Source organism: Ascaphus truei, chromosome 18, assembly GCF_040206685.1.
Source record: "Ascaphus truei isolate aAscTru1 chromosome 18, aAscTru1.hap1, whole genome shotgun sequence".
Classification (NCBI taxonomy): domain Eukaryota; kingdom Metazoa; phylum Chordata; class Amphibia; order Anura; family Ascaphidae; genus Ascaphus; species Ascaphus truei.
In genome coordinates, this window is record NC_134500.1 from 9,504,227 (window position 1) to 9,527,867 (window position 23,641).

At 51.5% G+C, this 23,641-nt stretch overlaps 1 protein-coding gene across 2 annotated transcripts in view; it reads left to right on the forward strand.

Moving 5' to 3' along the window:
- Positions 1-1,376: 1,376 nt before the first annotated feature.
- Positions 1,377-23,641, forward strand: part of CORO2B (coronin 2B) — a 46,656-nt gene continuing 24,391 nt past the window's right edge. The window contains exon 1 of one of the 2 annotated variants that reach the window (XM_075575425.1): positions 1,377-1,569. In XM_075575425.1, coding sequence (XP_075431540.1) covers positions 1,555-1,569 — 15 coding nt within the window. In that variant the 5' untranslated portion in view covers positions 1,377-1,554. Of the gene's footprint in view, positions 1,570-12,476; positions 12,624-23,641 lie in introns of those variants that run through there. The other variant, XM_075575426.1, reaches the window with a different exon arrangement.

The following is a 23,641-nucleotide window of genomic DNA, read 5'->3' on the forward strand; positions in this document are numbered from 1 at the left end:
ACTCCCTGTGCTCCCTGCTCTGTGACTCCCTGTGCTCCCCGCTGTGACTCCCTGTGCTCCCTGCTCTGTGACTCCCTGTGCCCCCTTCTCTGTGACTCCCTGCTCTGTCACTCCCTTCTCTGTGACTCCCTGTGATACTCCCTGCTCTGTCACTCCCTGCTCTATGACTCCCTGTGCTCCCCACTGTGACTCCCTGTGCTCCCTGCTCTGTGACTCCCTGTGCTCCCCGCTCTGTGACTCCCTGCGCTCCCTTCTCTGTGACTCCCTGTGACTCCCTGCTCTGTCACTCCCTTCTCTGTGACTCCCTGTGCTCCCCGCTCTGTCACTCCCTGTGCTCCCCACTCTGTGACTCCCTGTGCTCCCCGCTCTGTCACTCCCTGTGCTCCCCGCTCTGTGACTCCCTGTGCCCCCTTCTCTATGACTCCTTGTGACTCCCTGCTCTGTGACGCCCTGTGCCCCCTTCTCTGTGACTCCCTGTGACTCCCTGCTCTGTGACTCTGTGCTGATAATAAGTTATCCGACACAGTGCGTTACTCAAAATGGCGTTGTAAAGCGAAACGTTGTAAAGCGAAACGTTGTAAAGCGAAACGTTGTAAAGCGAAACGTTGTAAAGCGAAACACGTTTTCCCATAGGAGCACTGTTTAAATCCAACGTTCCGTTCCTGAAGGCATTTTTAACACTAAAATACACCAAATATTTAACTTATATATATATATATAATATTACATAATAAATAATATATAATATAGTATTATATAGTATAATATAATATGATATAGTATAATATAATATATGTGCTCTTACGATGCTTTGCAACGTTGTTTACACACACATACACATAAATAACGTTGCAAAGCGTCGTAAGAGCGGTGGATAAGCCATTTTGGCGATGTAAAAATGAACACAGGTATGCATTGCACAGCGTTGGATAAGCCATTCGTTGTAAAGCGAGGACTGCCTGTATTAGCCGGTCTGTGCGGTCACTGACCCTGCACCGGCCAAGGTCACCGAGAGATGGGAAATCACCTTACCGACACGGGCCCTGCAGGGTGACACAGGGACCGATCACGCGTGTCACTCCTAGGGCTCACGTGATAGGTCCCTGTGTCACCCTGCAGGTGGGCTCACGGATTCTGTGGCTCAGGCCACACGGTGACATACACAAGGTTTCACGCCATCCACGGAATAATCAAACACAATCTATTGCTTCCGTCTCAGAGGCCGTGGTACTTTGTGGTACCCATTTTGCAGATGAGAGCTGCTTAGCGCTGCACAATGTGTTTGCATGATGGCCGTGCTGCCGGGGAGAGGGGTTTACCCAGCAGCCTCCCCCAGGGCCCCTGTCCTGCCTGCTCATTATGGATGCACAGTGACATCACGGCTCCGTTAGCAAAGGACGGGGGAATAATCGCATGGGAGGGGAGTGTGTGTCAGTGTGTCAGTGTGAGTGTGTGTGAGTGTGTGTAACAGCCACGCGCAGGCTGCTGCAGTCAGGAGACATACAGCAGCAGCAGATCAGGCTTCCTGCTCCCTATGCACTGACACCGCTCTGTATGACTGTAACCAAGGTAAGGTACAGCCAAGCACACTGTCACCTCCAACTGTACGTGGGAGACGGAGGAGCTGGGGTGTGTGGGAGGGAGAGGGGGAAGATGGGGAGAGAGGGAAGATGGAAAGAGAGAGAGAGAGAGATGGAGTGTGAGAGAGAGAGAATATGGAGAGTGGGAAGATGGAGAGAGGGGGAGAGAGAGAAGATGGAAAGAGAGAGAGATAGAGGAGAGAGAGAGGGGAGAGAGAGAGAGAGAGAGAGAGAGAGAGAGAGAGAGAGAGAGAGAGAGAGAGAGAGAGAGAGAGAGAGAGAGAGAGAGAGAGAGAGAGAGAGAGAGAGAGAGAGAGAGAGAGAGAGAGAGAGGAGAGTGGGATACAGGACAGTAACATGAGCAGTGTGATAACATTGTGATAACATTGTGATAACATTGTAGCAGCTTGTGACACAGTTGCAGTATGTGACAGGAGATATCTGCCCCGAAGAGCTTGCAATCTAGCAGGGAGAGAGAAAGTGGGTTTAGATCTGTAGGGGGGAGGGGTGTCCATGGGATGATTTGAGGGGAGGGGTGTCCATGGGATGATTTGAGGGGAGGGTGTCCATGGGATGATTTGAGAGGGTCTATAAAAGCATCACGACTGGTCTGCACCCCAACAATCCCACATACTCTCGGGGATCCACTTCAGCAGTGAAAGGGTTAGTTCTGTTTGTACTGATAATGCGTTAACAAAATACAGCTTCCATATATAGGGGGCATCTGACAGGTTCCGCCTTTGCCCCCTCCCCAAATCAGACACACTTGTAGGGAGAGCACATGGACCCCCCACCGACCCTCCCGGGACCCTTGTGATGTGACATGTTTCAGTTGATGGACACCTTGAGGAAGTGGGGGCAGTAAGGGTGAGTGAGAGGAGCTGGGTGGGGTGAGTGGTGCTAGGTGAGTGGGGGTGAATGAGGGTGAGTTGGGTGAATGGTGCTAGATGAGGGTAAGTGGGGCTAGGTCAGTGGGGCTAGGTGAGGGTGAGTGGGGCTAGGTGAGGGGGTGGGAGTGGGTGAGTGGGGCTAGGTGAGGTAAGTGGGGCTAGGTGAGGGAGTGGGCTGGGTCAGTGGGGCTGGGTGAGGGTGAGTGGGGATAGGTGAGGGTAAGTGGGGGTGAGTGGGGCAAGGAGAGGGGGTGAGCGTGGCTGAGTGGGGCTAGGTGAGGGGGGAGAGTGGCTGAGTGGGGCTAGGCGAGGGGGTGGGGAGTGGGTGAGTGGGGCTAGGCGAGGGAATGGGTGAGTTTGTCTAGGCAAGGGGTGGGAGTGGGTGATTGGGGCTAGGTGAGGTAAGTGGGGGTGAGTGGGGCTAGGTGAGGGCATGAGCGTGGCTGAGTGGGGCTAAGCGAGGGGTGGGAGTGGGGTGAGTGGGGCTAGGTGAGGTGGGAGTGGGTGAGTGGGGCTAGGTGAGGTAAGTGGGGCTAGGTGAGGGGGTGGGAGTGGGTGAGTGGGGCTAGGTGAGGGGTGGGAGTGGGTGAGTGGGGCTAGGTGAGGGGGTGGGAGTGGGTGAGTGGGGCTAGGTGAGGGGTGGGAGTGGGTGAGTGGGGCTAGGTGAGGTAAGTGGGGCTAGGTGAGGGGGTGAGAGAAGCTGAGTGGGGCGAGGGGTGGGAGTGGGGCTAGGTGAGGGCGTGGGAGTGGGTGAGTGGGGCTAGGTGAGGTAAGTGGGGCTAGGTGAGGGGGTGAGAGTGGCTGAGTGGGGCGAGGGGTGGGAGTGGGTGAGTGGGGCTAGGTGAGGTAAGTGGGGCTAGGTGAGGGGGTGAGAGTGCTGAGTGGGGCGAGGGGTGGGAGTGGGTGAGTGGGGCTAGGTGAGGGCGTGGTCAGCGGGTGATGCTTGCTAGTAATAGAGCAGTATAAGGTTGTGCAGAGTCACACTCCGCTCATCCTCACAGGAGACTGGGCTGCAGTACTCATTAACCTCTTCACTGCCAGAGGGGCCAGCAACACATTGAGAATCAGTATAATTCCCTCCATCTGTCACTGGCCCCTCTGGTAGTCACAGGGTTAACTCCACGCAGTACTTAATCTACTTAATATTCTCTCCTTCAGCGTCCACGGGAACTGTCCGGAATTTCGGTTTCATGTGAATTCGTGAGACTCACACTCACACTCACACTCACTCACCTGCACATGCCTGCTCTGCGAGGGTTACAGTCTCTGCACTGCACAGCTGGCAGGGAGGGCCCAGCGTTACAACTTAACTCCCATTCATTTCATGCTAAAGCTTAGCACCCCTTAGTATATCTGGGCCTAGGGGAAGAAGCTGCCCTGAGCCAGGGTTGGGGTTGTACGTGGGGCAGTTTAACAGCAACGTACATTGTTGCGCATATTGTAAATCGCTGGCTTGTTAAGTCCACATTGACTAAGCAGTGCTAAGCCACACGACGCATTAGGTAATATATTGCGGCGCGGTGCTGGGTCCTGGGAGATGTTCTTAGCTCTAATTCAGATACAGTGAGATCTGTGCCGTGCCGCCCTCACTCTGCCATCACTCTGCCGTCACTCTGCCGTCACTCTGCCGTTACTCTGCCGTCACTCTGCCGTCACTCTGCCGTTACTCTGCCGCCACTCTGCCGTCACTCTGCCGTCACTCTGCCGCCACTCTGCCGCCACTCTGCCGTCACTCTGCCGTCACTCTGCCGTCACTCTGCCGTCACTCTGCCGTCACTCTGCCGCCACTCTGCCGTCACTCTGCCGTCACTCTGCCGCCACTCTGCCGCCACTCTGCCGTCACTCTGCCGTCACTCTGCCGTCACTCTGCCGTCACTCCTGCCGTCACTCTGCCGTCACTCCCGCCGTCACTTCCGCCGTCACTCCGCCGTCACTCCGCCGTCACTCCGCCGTCACTCTGCCGTCACTCTGCCGTCACTCTGCGTCACTCTGTTGTTACTCTGCCGTCACTCTGCCGTCACTCTGCCGTCACTCTGCCGTCACTCTGCCGTCCACTCTGCCGTCACTCTGCCGCCACTCTGGCGTTACTCTGCCGTCACTCTGCCGTCACTCTGGCGTTACTCTGCCGTCACTCTGCCGCCACTCTGCCGTCACTCTGGCGTTACTCTGCCGTCACTCTGCCGTCACTCTGGCGTCACGCTGGCGTTACTCTGCCGTCACTCTGCCGCCACTCTGCCGCCACTCTGCCGTCACTCTGCCGTCACTCTGCCGTCACTCTGCCGTCACTCTGCCGTTACTCTGCCGCCACTCTGCCGTTACTCTGCCGTCACTCTGCCGTCACTCTGCCGTCACTCTGCCGTCACTCTGCGTCACCCTGCCGTTACTCTGCCGTCACTCTGCCGTTACTCTGCCGTTACTCTGCCGTCACTCTGCCGTCACTCTGCCGTCACTCTGCCGTTACTCTGTCGTCACTCTGCCGTCACTCTGCCGTCACTCTGGCGTTACTCTGCCGTCACTCTGCCGTTACTCTGCCGTCACTCTGCCGTCACTCTGCCGTCACTCTGCCGTCACTCTGCCGCCACTCTGCCGTCACTCTGGCGTTACTCTGCCGTCACTCTGCCGTTACTCTGCCGCCACTTTGCCGTCACTCTGGCGTTACTCTGCCGTCACTCTGGCGTTACTCTGCCGTCACTCTGGCGTTACTCTGCCGTCACTCTGGCGTTACTCTGCCGTCACTCTGCCGCCACTCTGCCGTCACTCTGCCGTTACTCTGCCGTCACTCTGGCGTTACTCTGCCGTCACTCTGCCGTTACTCTGCCGTCACTCTGCCGTTACTCTGCCGTCACTCTGGCGTTACTCTGCCGTTACTCTGCCGCCACTCTGCCGTTACTCTGCCGTTACTCTGCCGTTACTCTGCCGTCACTCTGGCGTTACTCTGCCGTCACTCTGGCGTCACTCTGCCGTCACTCTGCCGTTACTCTGCCGTCACTCTGCCGTTACTCTGCCGTCACTCTGCCGTTACTCTGCCGTCACTCTGGCGTTACTCTGCCGTTACTCTGCCGCCACTCCTGCCGTTACTCTGCCGTTACCTGCAGCATCAATATATCACAGTATTCTGCAGCGAGTGATGCAGGGAGCGGTTTTATCAGCGAGGGATGTAAGGTGCAGATTTGTACTTGTATATTACAGACCATGCAGCACTTTACTGACAGTTTCCTTCCAGGCCTGGTCCCTAACGCACAATGTTACACTATAATGTACTATATGATACAACAGGAGGATGAGGGCGGCCAGGTGTCCAGTATAAAACCGGACTGTCCTGTATTTGGACTCTCTGCCCAGTAAAAAATGAGAGGTAACACTGGACATGTATGTGTATAGCGGTATTACCTCTCTGGGTGTGTATGTGTATACCGGTATTACCTCTCTGGGAGTGTATGTGTATACCGGTATTACCTCTCTGGGCGTGTATGTGTATACCGGTATTACCTCTCTGGGCGTGTATGTGTATACCGTATTACCTCTCTGGGTGTGTATGTGTATACCGGTATTACCCTCTCTGGGAGTGTATGTGTATACCGGTATTACCTCTCTGGGCGTGTGTGTGTATACCGGTATTACCTCTCTGGGCGTGTATGTGTATACCAGTATTCCCTCTCTGGGCGTGTATGTGTATACCGGTATTACCTCTCTGGGCGTGTACGTGTATACCGGTATTACCTCTCTGGGCGTGTATGTGTATACCAGTATTACCTCTCTGGGCGTGTATGTGTATACCGGTATTACCTCTCTGGGCGTGTATGTGTATACCGGTATTATCTCTCTGGGCATGTATGGGTATACCGGTATTACCTCTCTGGGCGTGTGTGTATACCGGTATTACCTCTCTGGGCGTGTATACCGGTATTATCTCTCTGGGCATGTATGGGTATACCGGTATTACCTCTCTGGGCGTGTGTGTATACCGGTATTACCTCTCTCTCTCGTTATGCACCATCCAGACTCTTGCGTTCTTCTCAAGGATGTCTTCTTTCTACCCCCTTTGCATCTAAAGCCCTCTCCCGCCTTAAACCTTTTTCATTGACTGCCCCTCACCTCTGGAATGCCCTTCCCCTCAGTACCCGACTAGCACCCTCTCTATCCACCTTTAAGACCCACCTTAAGACACACTTGCTTAAAGAAGCATATGAATAGGACTGTGGCTATTCTGAACACATGGCACATAAAGCTTGGCCCCCTGCAGATGCATTTACCAGAACTCCCCCCTACTGTCTCTGTACGTTCTCCCTACCTACCAATTAGACTGTAAGCTCCTCGGAGCAGGGACTCCTCTTCCTTAATGTCTAAAGCACTTATTCCCATGATCTGTTATTTATATTATCTGTTATTTATTGGATTACCACATGTATTACTGCTGTGAAGCGCTATGTACATTAATGGCGCTATATAAATAAAGACATACAATACAATACAATGTATGTGTATAGCGGTATTACCTCTCTCGGAGTGTATGTGTATACCGGTATTACCTCTCTGGGCGTGTACGTGTATACCGGTCGGTATTACCTCTCTGGGCATGTAGGTGTATACCGGTATTACCTCTCTGGGGGTGTATGTGTATACCGGAATTACCTCTTTGGGCATGTATGTGTATACCGGTATTACCTCTCTGGGTGTGTATGTGTATACCGGTATTACCTCTCTGGGTGTGTATGTGTATACCGGTATTACCTCTCTGGGCGTGTATGTGTATACCGGTATTACCTCTCTGGGCGTGTATGTGTATACCAGTATTTCCTTTTCTGGGCGTGTATGTGTATACCGGTATTACCTCTCTGGGCGTGTATGTGTATACCGGTATTACCTCTCTGGGCATGTAGGTGTATACCGGTATTACCTCTCTGGGCGTGTATGTGTATACCGGTATTACCTCTCTGGGGGTGTATGTGTATACCGGTATTACCTCTCTGGGTGTGTATGTGTATACCGGTATTACCTCTCTGGGCGTGTATGTGTATACCGGTATTACCTCTCTGGGCGTGTATGTGTATACCGGTATTACCTCTCTGGGCGTGTATGTGTATACCGGTATTACCTCTCTGGGCGTGTATGTGTATACCGGTATTACCTCTCTGGGCGTGTATGTGTATACTGGTATTACCTCTCTGGGCGTGTATGTGTATACCGGTATTACCTCTCTGGGTGTGTATGTGTATACCGGTATTACCTCTCTGGGCGTGTATGTGTATACCGGTATTACCTCTCTGGTTGTGTATGTGTATACCGGTATTACCTCTCTGGGCGTGTATGTGTATACCAGTATTTCCTTTTCTGGGCGTGTATGTGTATACCGGTATTACCTCTCTGGGCATGTATGTGTATACTGGTATTACCTCTCTGGGCGTGTATGTGTATACCGGTATTACCTCTCTGGGCGTGTATGTGTATACCGGTATTACCTCTCTGGGCGTGTATGTGTATACCGGTATTACCTCTCTGGGCGTGTATGTGTATACCAGTATTTCCTTTTCTGGGCGTGTATGTGTATACCGGTATTACCTCTCTGGGCGTGTATGTGTATACCAGTATTTCCTTTTCTGGGCGTGTATGTGTATACCGGTATTACGTCTCTGGACATAGTGACCTGACCAACTTTGGGGGGCCGCAGGATTTCCCCGAGCAGGGAGGGAGCAGGGCTGTTGCTAGAGGGCGGGGCAGCTTCCTCCATCCCGATTGGCTGCTGCTGGGTAATTCAGCCAATCAGGAGGAGGTGTCAGGATCCTGGAGGTGGGGCCATGGAGAGGAGGAAACAGCATGGAGCGATGAGGTGTGTTCATGGCTGTCAGGTCTCCTACCATGCCTTTCCCCATTATCTCCTGGCATACAGTGCTTCCACTGCAGCCATGGATTCTGGGAAATGATATGCAAATGAACACTCAATGTCACCTTTTGCTTCAAATCCATTTTAATTGGGTCCTCTCACTCTTCCCCAAGTTATATCCCACCCACATTCAAAATCCTTTGTTTTTTGGAACATAAATCCGTTGCGTAGTATTAGATCATACTGCATTTGTTTTCACTCTTTATGATATTTAATGTATTAAGCTTCCCTGGGTTGCTATGGCAACTATTTAGGAAGCCACGGCACCTCTTCTTTTGTAATGGTCGCCCATACTGCGTGCCCGGGGAAGCAGGTGTGGGCAACTCCAGTCCTCAAGAGCCACCACCAACAGGTCAGGTTTTCAGGATATCCCTGCTTCAGGACAGTAGGCTCAATCAGTGACTCAGTCTTTGACTCAGCCACCTGTGCTGAAGCTGGGATATCCTGAAAACCTGAGCTATTGGTGGCCCGAGCCACCTGTGCTGAAGCAGGGATATCCTGAAAACCTGACCTGTTGGTGGCCCTTGAGGACTGGAGTTGCCCACCGCTGACGTAAAGGCAAAGAACGGCTGCATTTATCAACACAAAAGAAATGGAGCCTGGGAAAACGCCCCTTAAACGCCCCAATGTATCCAAAAGTGCACCGTCTTCCCTACAGCCGGGTCCTGAGATACTGATCCCAATAAGTCAGCGACTTTCCTAACGCAGAAATCTCAACAGTATTATTAAGGGTGGCGAGTCCCTGGCCGGAGGTTCAGTGGGCGCAGGGTGGGCGTCTGCGGGGCACCTCCATTCATATGCAGAACAGGTTCCGGAAGCTCCCGAATCTCTGCTGTAGTTTCCATGGTGTGGGTGTGATGGTGAAAGTACCCCCGTCTTTGTGTCACGTGGCTTCTGTGTGGGTGATGCTGCAGCGGGGGGCTCCTTTCCCCAGCCTGTCAGCAGCAAACAGGCAGAGTATAATACCGGATACACAGCGGAGAAGCCAGGGCGGCGCGATGTGCTGCGTGCGCGCAGCGTGCAATGCTCTGCAGGGTCACAGGCAGCAGCAGCAGAGGGCAGGGTGGACGTGTCCCCCCGGGGCGGATATGTACTGGCCATGGTGTTGCATAATTAATACTAATGACTGCGTGCTGAAATGTGGCACTAACCAATCCAGCACTGTAAGAGTTAACAGAGGCTCGGGTAAAACGAGTTTATAAGCAGCCCTGCCCTAACTAGTGGGAGATGCTCTCCCAGCAGTGAGGGGTTAACGGGAAATGTCAGTCTCTCAGATCCCCCCTCCCATTCCTCTCCTGATGCCCTCGTGGTCCTCTCATGGTCCTCTCCTGATGCCCTCGTGGTCCTCTCCTGATGCCCTCGTGGTCCTCTCCTGAAACCCTCATGGTGGACCTCTCCTGAAACCCTCATGGTGGACCTCTCCTGAAACCCTCATGGTGGACCTCTCCTGATGCCCTCATGGTCCACTTATGGTCCTCTCCTGATGCCCTCATGGTCCTCTCATGGTCCTCTCCTGATGCCCTCATGGTCCTCTCCTGATGCCCCATGGTCCTCTCCTGATGCTCTCGTGGTCCTCTCCTGATGCCCCATGGTCCTCTCCTGATGCCCTCATGGTCCTCTCCTGATGCCCTCATGGTCCTCTCCTGATGCCCTCGTGGTCCTCTCCTGAAACCCTCATGGTGGACCTCTCCTGAAACCATCATGGTGGACCTCTCCTGAAACCCTCATGGTGGACCTCTCCTGATGCCCTCATGGTCCTCTTATGGTCCTCTCCTGATGCCCTCATGGTCCTCTCATGGTCCTCTCCTGATGCCCTCATGGTCCTCTCCTGATGCCCTCCTGCTCCTCTCCTGATGCCCTCCTGGTCCTCTCCTGATGCCCTCAGGGTCCTCTCCTGATGCCCTCATGGTCCTCTCCTGATGCCCTCAGGGTCCTCTCCTGAAAACCTCATGGTGGACCTCTCCTGAATCCCTCATGGTGGACCTCTCCTGAAACCCTCATGGTGGACCTCTCCTGATGCCCTCATGGTCCTCTTATGGACCTCTCCTGATGCCCTCATGGTCCTCTCCTGATGCCCTCGTGGTCCTCTTCTTATGCCCCATGGTCCTCTCCTGATGCCCTCCTGGTCCTCTCCTGATGCCCTCCTGGTCCTCTCCTGATGCCCTCCTAGTCCTCTCCTGAGGCCCTCATGGTCCTCTCCTGATGCCCTTGTGGTCCTCTCCTGAAACCCTCATGGTGAACCTCTCCTGAAACCCTCATGGTGGACCTCTCCTGAAACCCTCATGGTGGACCTCTCCTGATGCCCTCATGGTGGACCTCTCCTGATGCCCTCATGGTGGACCTCTCCTGATGCCCTCATGGTGGACCTCTCCTGATGCCCTCATTGTCCTCTTCTGATGCCCTCATGGTCCTCGCCTGATGTCCTCGCCTGATGCCCTCATGGTCCTCTCCTGATGCCCTCGTGGTCCTCTCCTGGTGCCCTCGTGGTCCTCTCCTGGTGCCCTCGTGGTCCTCTCCTGGTGCCCTCGTGGTCCTCTCCTGGTGCCCTCGTGGTCCTCTCCTGGTGCCCTCGTGGTCCTCTCCTGATGCCCTCGTGGTCCTCTCCTGATCCCCTTTTGATGCCCTCCTGGTCCTCTCCTGATCCCCTCTACATGCCCTCCTGGTCCTCTCCTGATCCCCTCCTGGTCCTATTGTGGTCTAATGCTCTGAGGTTCCATCTGCTCTCCTCGACCTCACACATGGAGTTGGAATCCTTAATCCGCGTAATCCTGCTGAGAGCTTTATGTGCATCATGAGAACCTGGGAATGAGAAATCATAATCAACAGAAAATACTGAAATATCCACCCAGCTGACGGATTTTGATATTGGGAGATGTTACATGCAAGAGTGACTGGTTTACTTTGATTAACTCATCATTAACTGTACAGAAATTACTGGCTACCATATGGTATAGAGCAGAGGTGCTCAACAGGTCAGGTTTTCAGGATATCCCAGCTTCAGCACAGGTGGCTCAACCAGAGGCTCAGTTGAAGACTGAGCCTCTGATTGAGCCGCCTGTGCTGAAGCAGGGACTGATTGAGTCACCTGTGCTGAAGCTGGGATATCTTGAATACCTGGCCTGTTGAGGGGGATATAGGACTGTAGTTGAGCGCCCCTGGTATAGGGGGCAATGAGAGAGAGATCTACGGAGTACGTCCTTCTCGTTACGGGGTGATATCGCCAGAGAGACCTCATACTTATTTATTCTTTATTGAGAATTATATTTTTGTCTTGTGCTGATTATCACAATAATTGCCTGAAAATTTTCCATTTTTTTAACTTTCTCCCTGATAAAAGTTCTCCATGTCCAGTATAAATGATCAGAAGATGAGCAGATCTCCTCCTTAGCTTGACTGTTGTGGGAGACAGATACATGGAATCCCCAGACTTTGCAGATTGAGATTGCTCGTGGCTTCTAGATTGTAAACTCCTTGGGGCAGGCAAATCCTTCCTATTGTCTCAGGTTGTCTTAACATATATGTACCCTTTTGCCATACCATGTTATTGTCCTCCCTCCCACGTGGTACTGCACTGCGGCCTATGTTGACGCCATACAAATAAAAGACGATAAGAATGCCAGAAGGTGCGGTCTTGTTTCCCAGAAGCCTTTGCGCCAAGCAGATTTTTCTGACATGGTAAAGTCTGCGTTACCCTCTTGCTTTAGAAATGCCCCCTCCCTAAGCAAAATAAGACCCTCTTGATGAGGAAAGGCTTGTGGTGGTCTTGTGAGACCTATGCATTAGTCATAAGGTCACACATACTCTGGGCAGTGAATGGGCCCTTATGTTCTAACTTGGGGCTGGTCACTGCTCCTCTGCTGATAATACCCTGGCTATGTCTGGAAGAACAAGTCATGACATTTATGCCTAAAATAGTCTCATCCTATTTACCCAGCGGGTGAGGGGGTGGGGGTAAGGGGTAAGGGGTATGTGTGTGTGGGGGGGGGGGGTGTCTGCAGCAGAGGGACCCTGATATAAGAGCATCTCTTGTTCCTATCACCTTTGTCAGAAGAAATGGTTAATCCCTCCCACTGTATAGGACAAAGTATCTATGAGATAGGACAGCCCGTGATATCTGCTCCCAGCATTAGGAGGTGAGACTCGGATCACGCATGCGGAGTGGGATCCTATTGCTGATTGCTGCTCTGCTCACCCCATCAGTACTTCTAATCCTCGTTGTTACTACTGAAAGCACAGTGGTAATGCGTTTCAGGAGGCGGCCGGGGCTCGAAGGTAGGGACACTTCCTATTCTGTCGCGTGTGTGCTTATTATTGGAAAGCTTCCCCGGGAAGGAGAGTTCATTCCGTAGGCTGTGAGGCGACTTCTCCCGGACAGGGAAGATCTGAGCACCATCAAGATGAACGGAGCTAGGAGGCTTTCACGGGCATGGGGAAGCAGCTTCACGGGGATGCGGGGAAGCGGCTTCACGGGCATGGGGAAGCGGCTTCACGGGGATGGGGAAGCGGCTTCACGTGCATGGGGAAGCGGCTTCACGGGCATGGGGAATACATATACACGCCCGGAGAGGTAATACCGGTATACACATACACCCCCAGAGAGGTAAAACCGGTATACACATACACCCCCAGAGAGGTAAAACCGGTATACACACATACACGCCCAGAGAGGTAATACCGGTATACACATACACACCCAGAGAGGTAATACCGGTATACACATACACGCCCAGAGAGGTAATACCGGTATACACATACACGCCCAGAGAGGTAATACCGGTATACACATACACCCCCAGAGAGGTAATACCGGTATACACATACACCCCCAGAGAGGTAAAACCGGTATACACATACACGCCCAGAGAGGTAATACCGGTATACACATACACACCCAGAGAGGTAATACCGGTATACACATACACGCCCAGAGAGGTAATACCGGTATACACATACACACCCAGAGAGGTAATACCGGTATACACATACACGCCCAGAGAGGTAATACCGGTATACACATACACGCCCAGAGAGGTAATACCGGTATACACATACACACCCAGAGAGGTAATACCGGTATACACATACACGCCCAGAGAGGTAATACCGGTATACACATACACGCCCAGAGAGGTAATACCGGTATACACATACACGCCCAGAGAGGTAATACCGGTATGCACATACACGCCCAGAGAGGTAATACCGGTATACACATACACACCCAGAGAGGTAATACCGGTATACACATACACGCCCAGAGAGGTAATACCGGTATACACATACACGCCCAGAGAGGTAATACCGGTATACACATACGCGCCCAGAGAGGTAATACCGGCATACACATACACACCCAGAGAGGTAATACCGGTATACACATACACGCCCAGAGAGGTAATACCGGTATACACACATACACGCCCAGAGAGGTAATACCGGTATACACATACGCGCCCAGAGAGGTAATACCGGTATACACATACGCGCCCAGAGAGGTAATACCGATATACACATACACGCCCAGAGAGGTAATACCGGTATACACATACACGCCCAGAGAGGTAATACCGGTATACACATACACGCCCAGAGAGGTAATACCGGTATACACATACGCGCCCAGAGAGGTAATACCAGTATACACATACACGCACAGAGAGGTAATACCGGTATACACATACACGCCCAGAGAGGTAATACCGGTATACACATACACGCCCAGAGAGGTAATACCGGTATACACATACGCGCCCAGAGAGGTAATACCGATATACACATACACGCCCAGAGAGGTAATACCGGTATACACATACGCGCCCAGAGAGGTAATACCGATATACACATACACGCCCAGAGAGGTAATACCGGTATACACACATACACACCCAGAGAGGTAATACCGGTATACACATACACACCCGGAGAGGTAATACCGGTATACACAGACACGCCCAGAGAGGTAATACCGGTATACACAGACACGCCCAGAGAGGTAATACCGGTATACACATACACACCCAGAGAGGTAATACCGGTATACACATACACGCCCAGAGAGGTAATATCGGTATACACATACACGCCCAGAGAGGTAATACCGGTATACACACACACCCAGAGAGGTAATACCGGTATACACATACACGCCCAGAGAGGTAATACCGGTATACACATACACCCCCAGAGAGGTAATACCGGTATACACACACACCCAGAGAGGTAATACCGGTATACACATACACGCCCCGAGAGGTAATACCGGTATACACATACACGCCCATAGAGGTAATACCGGTATACACATACACGCCCAGAGAGGCAATACCGGTATACACATACACGCCCAGAGAGGCAATACCGGTATACACATACACGCCCAGAGAGGTAATACCGGTATACACATACACGCCCAGAGAGGTAATACCGGTATACACATACACGCCCAGAGAGGTAATACCGGTATACACATACACGCCCAGAGAGGTAATACCGGTATACACACACACGCCCAGAGAGGTAATACCGGTATACACATACACGCCCAGAGAGGTAATACCGGTATACACATACACGCCCAGAGAGGTAATACCAGTATACACACACACTCCCAGAGAGGTAATACCGGTATACACATACACGCCCAGAGAGGTAATACCGGTATACACATACACCCCCAGAGAGGTAATACCGGTATACACATACACGCCCAGAGAGGTAATACCGGTATACACATACACGCCCAGAGAGGTAATACCGGTATACACACACACCCAGAGAGGTAATACCGGTATACACATACACGCCCAGAGAGGTAATACCGGTATACACATACACGCCCAGAGAGGTAATACCGGTATACACACACACCCAGAGAGGTAATACCGGTATACACATACACGCCCAGAGAGGTAATAATACACATACACGCCCAGAGAGGTAATACCGGTATACACATACACGCCCAGAGAGGTAATACCGGTATACACATACATGTCCAGTATTACCTCAAATGTTGTACTGGACTGTGTCCAAATACAGGACAGCCCAGTTCAATACTGGACACCAGGCCACCCTACAGAATTTTGAACACAACGGGCCATGATATTTGGTGCTACTCAATAAGACCCTTTAACACACACACACACACACACACACACACACACACACACACACACACACACACACACACACACACACACACACACACACACACACACACACACACACACACACACACACACACACACACACACACACACACCCAGCTAACCTGCATAAAATAAATCCTTGCAGGGGATTATCAGCACTAAAGCCGGGATCCCAGCTGGACGCTGGGTGGGGGCCCCCTGCTCCAGGTCTCTGTTTGTAGGGCAGTTTGTGGGGTGGCAATGTTATTATGGGGCAGAGACTTTGATACAGAATAAGGCCTCGGCCATGTTACTTGCTTGCTGGCGGAAGCGCGCTGAGGCGCGCTCCCGCTCAGCACTGAGCCCCTACAGCCGCAATTAGAGCGGCTTTAGTAGGGGCTCACCTGCGCTTACGCGCGCTTGCGGAAGCGCAGGTCTTGGGGGAATTTAAAATTCCCCCGCTTGCCGGCGAGACAGGCCGGTCACGTGAGCGGTTCGCCCAATGAGGGCGAACCAGCTCCGTGACGTCACTGGCCCGCCCCCGGCCAGTGACGCGCCCGCCCCCGGACCGCCCCCGGACCGCCCCCTGACGGCTGCTGAGAGCGCTTGCGGTAAGCAACCGCAAGGCCAGGGAAAGCACCCGCTTTCCCTGCGCCTCAGCGCGCCTCAGCACGCCAGCAGGGACCGTGGACTCGGCCTAACTGTCTGCACATGCAGCTGTGTTCTAATATTATTACAATCAGGCCACGCCCAGGCACACGGGGAGTATTATCCGCCGGCTTCAAGGGGGTCTCCATGCGTTATAGCCCCAACTGGCACTATAGCAGTTTAATGAATTACCCCCACTGACTTGTGGGGGAATACATTACACACTATGGACTGTACCTTATAGGCCGTGTCCAGGGTGAAAGCGAGCGCACTCTCGCACGAGCGCCGTGACCTCACTCGCTGAAGAGGCGGGGGCGATTCCTGGCCATGTGAAATTTGTTGCGCACGCGGGGGAGAGGGGGCGTGGCCGTGACATCGCGGAGATGGTTCGCCCTCATTGGGCCAGCCACAGCTCCCACCCTCTGGAGGCACAGCAGCCCTTATGTGGGTGACGGACCTCTGCCTTTCTGCAGCGCCCACTTACATGATCTGCCCCAGTGCGTTGTAACGCTGAGCAATTGTGAGCAGAAGAAATCACAATGAGGGTCCCCATGTTAAAATGGGTTTGAAGCAAAAGGTGACACGGAGTGCTCATTTGCATGTCATTTCCCAGAATCCCTGGCTGCAGTGGAAGCACTGTATGCTGGGAGATAATGGGGAAAGGCAGCATGTGCTGTATGCTATACGGTGGAGGGGTTTAGCCACTTTTTTTTTTACCCACCATAACTTATCTAATGTGTGATAACAAATGATATCATTAATGTTTGCGTAATCGTCAGAGTATATGTTCTAATTAGTAACGCCTGTTTCTCATTGTCCCATGTTCTGGGGTCTCCTCACTGTCCCATGTATTGGGGTCTCACCTGTCTCTCCCCCAGCACCCCTCGGTGCTGCATTGGTTAATTCGCATCCTCTCTGCGTGTCTGTTCCGCCCTTGGCTGAGTGTCAGCGGCGCGCGTTGCCTGGAGATTGAGGCAGGACGCCTGTAATTCATGCTCCCTCCATCTGAATTCTGTGGCCTGGGATTTTGGGCCTGGGATATGCCCAGCACAAAGCTGTGAGCTGGCGCTGAGCGGAAGCCTTCCCGTTCTGCGCATTAAGCTGCATGAAATGAAAGGCTTCTAATGATCACAGCGGGAACAAAAGCCAGAGAGAGAGAAAGATCCCATTCACGCATTTGTGGGGTCTGCAGCTGGCTGATCCTGAGGGGAAAGGGGGGGGGGGGCAGATTGTTAGCCAAATCCTAACAATCAAACTATCTAGAAGAGGAAGACAGAACAAGAACCGGACACTATACTAAAAACCCAATCCCTCCGGTGCTGGGCAGACACGCAGTGTGTGCAGAACATTTCATTCGCTCGCTAACTGGGCCAGAACATAGCACGCATCATTTCCTTAACCCCTTGTAACCGCTGGATGGTCCAGCAATGGGTTAATTAGATTTGTGTTAAATACACAATGGACTTGTATTAAATGGAACCAAATATAACTAATAAAATATATATATATAATTATTTTTTTAATTATTCAATGAATTTGCTGTTGCTTTTTCTCCCTCCGTATTGTGCGCTTTGCGATTCCTTTTGGTACGAAGCGATTTTGTGGGTTTTGAAAGTTTCAAAACAACTTCAGAGTTTCCTTCTGGTTCAATAAAACATTATCACGCAATGTGACGATCCCTCGCACCGTGTGTCACCTTTCACCGGGCGTACACAGGAAGTACACACCATGCACTGAGGAAATACACACAAGAAGTACACACCATGCAGACACAATGTACACACAGGAAGTAAACATGAGGTACACACGATGCACACAGGAAGTACACACGATGTACACACAGGAAGTACACACCATGCACACACAGGAAGTACACACCATGCACACACAGGAAGTACACACGATGCAGACACAATGTACACACAGGAAGTAAACATGATGTACACGCGATGCACACAGGAAGTACACACAGGAAGTACACACGATGCACACACAGGAAGTACACACGATGCACACACAGGAAGTACACGATGCACACAGATACATTGTATTGTATGAGTTGATTTGGATAATTCCCTTTGGGAAGAAGGAGCCGCTGCACTTCTAGAAAACACCTGTGTGCAAATCCACTGAGAATGCAACATCCTAACGAAATATACTTGTGTGGGGTCCGCAATCCCGCCTAAATAACATTTCTTTTTAAACAGCACACAACATAACCTATTGGTGATTACCCGGGATTGCTCCTTTAAATTGACCAACAGACGTTCTCACAACCTGCGCAGAATCCCAGGACGTGGCGGCCTGGCGGTCATTCTATACCACGGCTGGCCAAGGCCCGTCCTCAGGGGCCACCAAGTGGTCACATGTGAAGGATATCCCTGCTTCAGCACAGGTGGCTCAATCGGTGGCGCAGTCTTACTGATTGAGCCAGCTGTGCTGAAGCAGGGAATGATTGAGCCACCTGTGCTGAAGCAGGGATATCCTGAAAACCTGACCAGTTGGTGGCCTTTGAGGACTGGAGTTGGCCACCCCTGTCGAAGCCTGAGCCACCTGTGCTGAAGCAGGGATATCCTGAAAACCTGGCCTGTTGGTGACCTGTGAGGACTGGAGTTCCCCACCCTGGTATAAACCACGCTGCTCTTACTGGGGGCTTGTTACATGACCAGAGATTTAAAGGAGCTGTGATTTAGGCTGAATTATATGACCCACCCCCTATAATTAATTACCATGAGAGAAAAATGGCTTCCCACGTCTCTGGGACTGAACACTGCAGGGCGGGATTAGGACTAAAGGGCCATTTCTGAACCGGATTGTTTAATATAGTAAAATCATCACTGTTTGTCTTCCCAGAGAGGAGACGTCTTAACCATTTCACTGCTTTGCCATGTGAAGTCACTGAAGGGGTTAAGAAAATGCCACCCCCTCGCGTGCCCCTGTCCTGTGATGCCCCCCCCCTCTTCGTCAGACAGATTCTGCCCTTCACTGCTTTGCAAGCTGCCAATGACCTTGGCAGAGGTCACGACTGTATCCTGCACAGCTCTGCACCTCCCTACCCAGGAGCGGCATGCAACCCCTCCAGGGAGAGACCTGATCTGGGACCCAGGGAGCCGGGTGTGTCGGGGGAGGCAGGGGGAGACGGAGACGGGCGTTGTGGGGCACAGGGGCGCTGTTCTGCACTTAGCATGCACTGTTTACTTGCTCTGCAGCTCAGAGTTTTCCGCTACAGAGAGATAATGTATGTGTAATGTATGCGTCTCTCTACTCCGTTACAATACAGAGAGATAATGTATGTGTAATGTACACGGCACTTTACTCCGTTACAATACAGAGAGATAATGTATGTGTAATGTACGCGGCTCTTTACTCCGTTACAATACAGAGAGATAATGTATGTGTAATGTACGCGGCTCTTTACTCCGTTACAATACAGAGAGATAATGTATGTGTAATGTACGCGGCTCTTTACTCCGTTACAATACAGAGAGATAATGTATGTGTAATGTACGCGGCTCTTTACTCCGTTACAATACAGAGAGATAATGTATGTGTAATGTACGCGGCTCTTTACTCCGTTACAATACAGAGAGATAATGTATGTGTAATGTACGCGGCACTTTACTCCGTTACAATACAGAGAGATAATGTATGTGTAATGTACACGGCACTTTACTCCGTTACAATACAGAGAGATAATGTATGTGTAATGTACGCGTCTCTCTACTCCGTTACAATACAGAGAGATAATGTATGTGTAATGTACGCGTCTCTTTACTCCGTTACAATACAGAGAGATAATGTATGTGTAATGTACGCGTCTCTTTACTCCGTTACAATACAGAGAGATAATGTATGTGTAATGTACGCGTCTCTTTACTCCGTTACAATACAGGAGAGATAATGTATGTGTAATGTACGCGTCTCTTTACTCTGTTACAATACAGAGAGATAATGTATGTGTAATGTACACGGCACTTTACTCCGTTACAATACAGAGAGATAATGTATGTGTAATGTACGCGTCTCTTTACTCCGTTACAATACAGAGAGATAATGTATGTGTAATGTACGCGTCTCTTTACTCTGTTACAATACAGAGAGATAATGTATGTGTAATGTACACGGCACTTTACTCCGTTACAATACAGAGAGATAATGTATGTGTAATGTACGCGTCTCTTTACTCCGTTACAATACAGAGAGATAATGTATGTGTAATGTACGCGTCTCTTTACTCCGTTACAATACAGAGAGATAATGTATGTGTAATGTACGCGTCTCTTTACTCCGTTACAATACAGAGAGATAATGTATGTGTAATGTACGCGTCTCTTTACTCCGTTACAATACAGAGAGATAATGTATGTGTAATGTACGCGGCACTTTACTCCGTTACAATACAGAGAGATAATGTATGTGTAATGTACGCGGCACTTTACTCCGTTACAATACAGAGAGATAATGTATGTGTAATGTACGCGGCTCTTTACTCCGTTACAATACAGAGAGATAATGTATGTGTAATGTACGCGTCTCTTTACTCCGTTACAATACATAGACATAATGTATGTGTAATGTACGCGTCTCTTTACTCCGTTACAATACAGAGAGATAATGTATGTGTAATGTACGCGGCTCTTTACTCCGTTACAATACAGAGAGATAATGTATGTGTAATGTACGCGGCTCTTTACTCCGTTACAATACAGAGAGATAATGTATGTGTAATGTACGCGGCACTTTACTCCGTTACAATACAGAGAGATAATGTATGTGTAATGTACGCGGCACTTTACTCCGTTACAATACAGAGAGATAATGTATGTGTAATGTACGCGGCACTTTACTCCGTTACAATACAGAGAGATAATGTATGTGTAATGTACGCGGCACTTTACTCCGTTACAATACAGAGAGATAATGTATGTGTAATGTACGCGGCACTTTACTCCGTTACAATACAGATAGATAATGTATGTGTAATGTACGCGGCTCTTTACTCCGTTACAATACAGAGAGATAATGTATGTGTAATGTACGCGTCTCTTTACTCCGTTACAATACAGAGAGATAATGTATGTGTAATGTACGCGTCTCTTTACTCCGTTACAATACAGAGAGATAATGTATGTGTAATGTACGCGTCTCTCTACTCCGTTACAATACAGAGAGATAATGTATGTGTAATGTACGCGGCTCTTTACTCCGTTACAATACAGAGAGATAATGTATGTGTAATGTACGCGTCTCTTTACTCCGTTACAATACAGAGAGATAATGTATGTGTAATGTACGCGGCTCTTTACTCCGTTACAATACAGGAGAGATAAAGTAGATACTATGGTAATCAGAGCAGCAAGGACAGTATGACATAAGGCAAAGAGAGAGACTGCCCCAAAGAGCTTACACTCTCTAAAGGGTATATTGGGAGACTTGCGTCTATACGCACGCATTAATTTCACTGGAACCGATTAAATAATTCGGCCACATGGGAGACATGCCTCAGCCAAATCCGTGCCACGCTGGAGTCGCTGCAGCCTCACCGACGCCTGCAGGATATGCGCTCCAGAACCTGGCTTCCTCTGGGACGGAATCCTGCAGGAGCCTGGGAGATTATCATGTGCAAGGAGAATTCAGCAAGGGATTCTGGGAAGAGTCAAGGGTCCTCAACTCCAGTCCTCAAGAACCCCCCCCCCCCCCAACAGGTCAGGTTTTCAGTACACCCCAGCTTCCGCACAGGTGGCTGTCAGTCCCTGCTTCAGCACAGGTGGCTCAATCCATCCCTGCTTCAGCACAGGTGGCGCAATCAGAGGATCAGTCCTTGACTGAGAGCCACCTGTGCTGAAGCTGGGATATCCTGAACACCTGACCTGTTTGGGGGGGTCTTGAGGACTGGAGCTGATGTATGGGGGGGGGGAGGGCCTGGAGTGTGTTCTGCATTGATTTTTACCACCATTAGTGTAACAGAGACCCCCAGACATACATAAAACAATAGCGCCAGAGGTAACAGGAGACACTTCTCATTGATTTTGCCCCCGGGAGGAGGGGTTGGGGGGGTGGGGGGGTAATGCATCGCTAACGTATGCAATATTAATTAGACAATGCATTAACATGGAGGCGGTAACAGATTGCCTCTGCGGCCTACAAGTCCCTGCTCTGTCATTGATTTTAAATGTCTGTATTGTATCCAGGGAGCATCACTCTCTGAGCGAAATCCCGACATCCTTCATGTGGGCATGGAATGGTTAAGTGTACGGGCTTGTTATGTCAGTGGGTGAAGCTATGATGTCATCGCCGCACTGAGAGGAGCATTGTAAAGAGAGGCTGAGGGAGGTGGGGGTGGGGTGTGGGGGTGGGGTGTGGAGGCCCTGGAGACAGTGATCCATTGTAACCCCTCGCTCCGGCAGCACCACGCGTGAGCCAGGACATACATGTGACGCGCCACACGAGAGCGCCCGGTGGGCATAAAAGCGCTCTCAGAGTTAGGTTACTCCCGTGTGGGGGCTCAGGGTCGCACAGAGCTGTGTGTGTGCGTCTCCCACTTTAAAGGCCAGTGCCTCCACCTGATCCTCAGCGTGGGACCGTTTCCCAAAGCCGTAGAGCTTTCAGTGTACATCAAGCAGCTCAACGACGTCAGGCGCAGGGCACGGACCTCCGCACCCGACTGAGTAGTAACCCAATAAAGCCCACCGCAAGGTTTAATTAACCCCCCCCCCCCCATCCCACCCAGGGCCGGCCCATCCTGGGGAGCAACGGTCCTGGCGGCGTATCAATAATAATCGCTCCCTCTGACGCCCTGATAGCTACGCCCAGCGGCGTATTTACAAATCCGTGGGCACTTTCCTGCGCCCCCGCCGCCCTGCTTCTCCTGCAGAATCCAGTGTCAAATGTGGACGTCACGAACATGACGTCGCACGGAGCCTCGTTGCCACCGTCCCGGTTGCCACGGCAACGAGACTCCGCGTGACGTCCGCTGCATCATTTGACGCACGGTTCTTTGAAGGAGAAGCAGGGCGGCAGAATGGAGGCGGCCGGCGCAGGCAAGGCAGACTACAACTGGGGCGTAAATTTTACGTTTCGCCTGGGGCGCGTGAAACCCTGTCCCCACCGGCCCGGTCCCCACCTACAAACTGAGACGACACGGTTTTGTGGAAGTAAAAAATTGGTCACCGCTTTATTACCGTAACAATATTTGAAACTAAACTGTCAGCCAGTCGCTAGTCATTTGTCATCTGGCGGGGGCCCTTCTCCGAACCGCCCTATTCTCGGTATCGTCCGGCGGGGGCCCTTCTCCGAACCGCCCGTTTCTCGGTATCATCCGGCGGGGGCCCTTCTCCGAACCGCCCTATTCTCGGTATCGTCCGGCGGGGGCCCTTCTCCGAACCGCCCGTTTCTCGGTATCATCCGGCGGGGGCCCTTCTCCGAACCGCCCTATTCTCGGTATTGTCCGGCGGGGGCCCTTCTCCAAACCGCCCTATTCTCGGTATTGTCCGGCGGGGGCCCTTCTCCGAACCG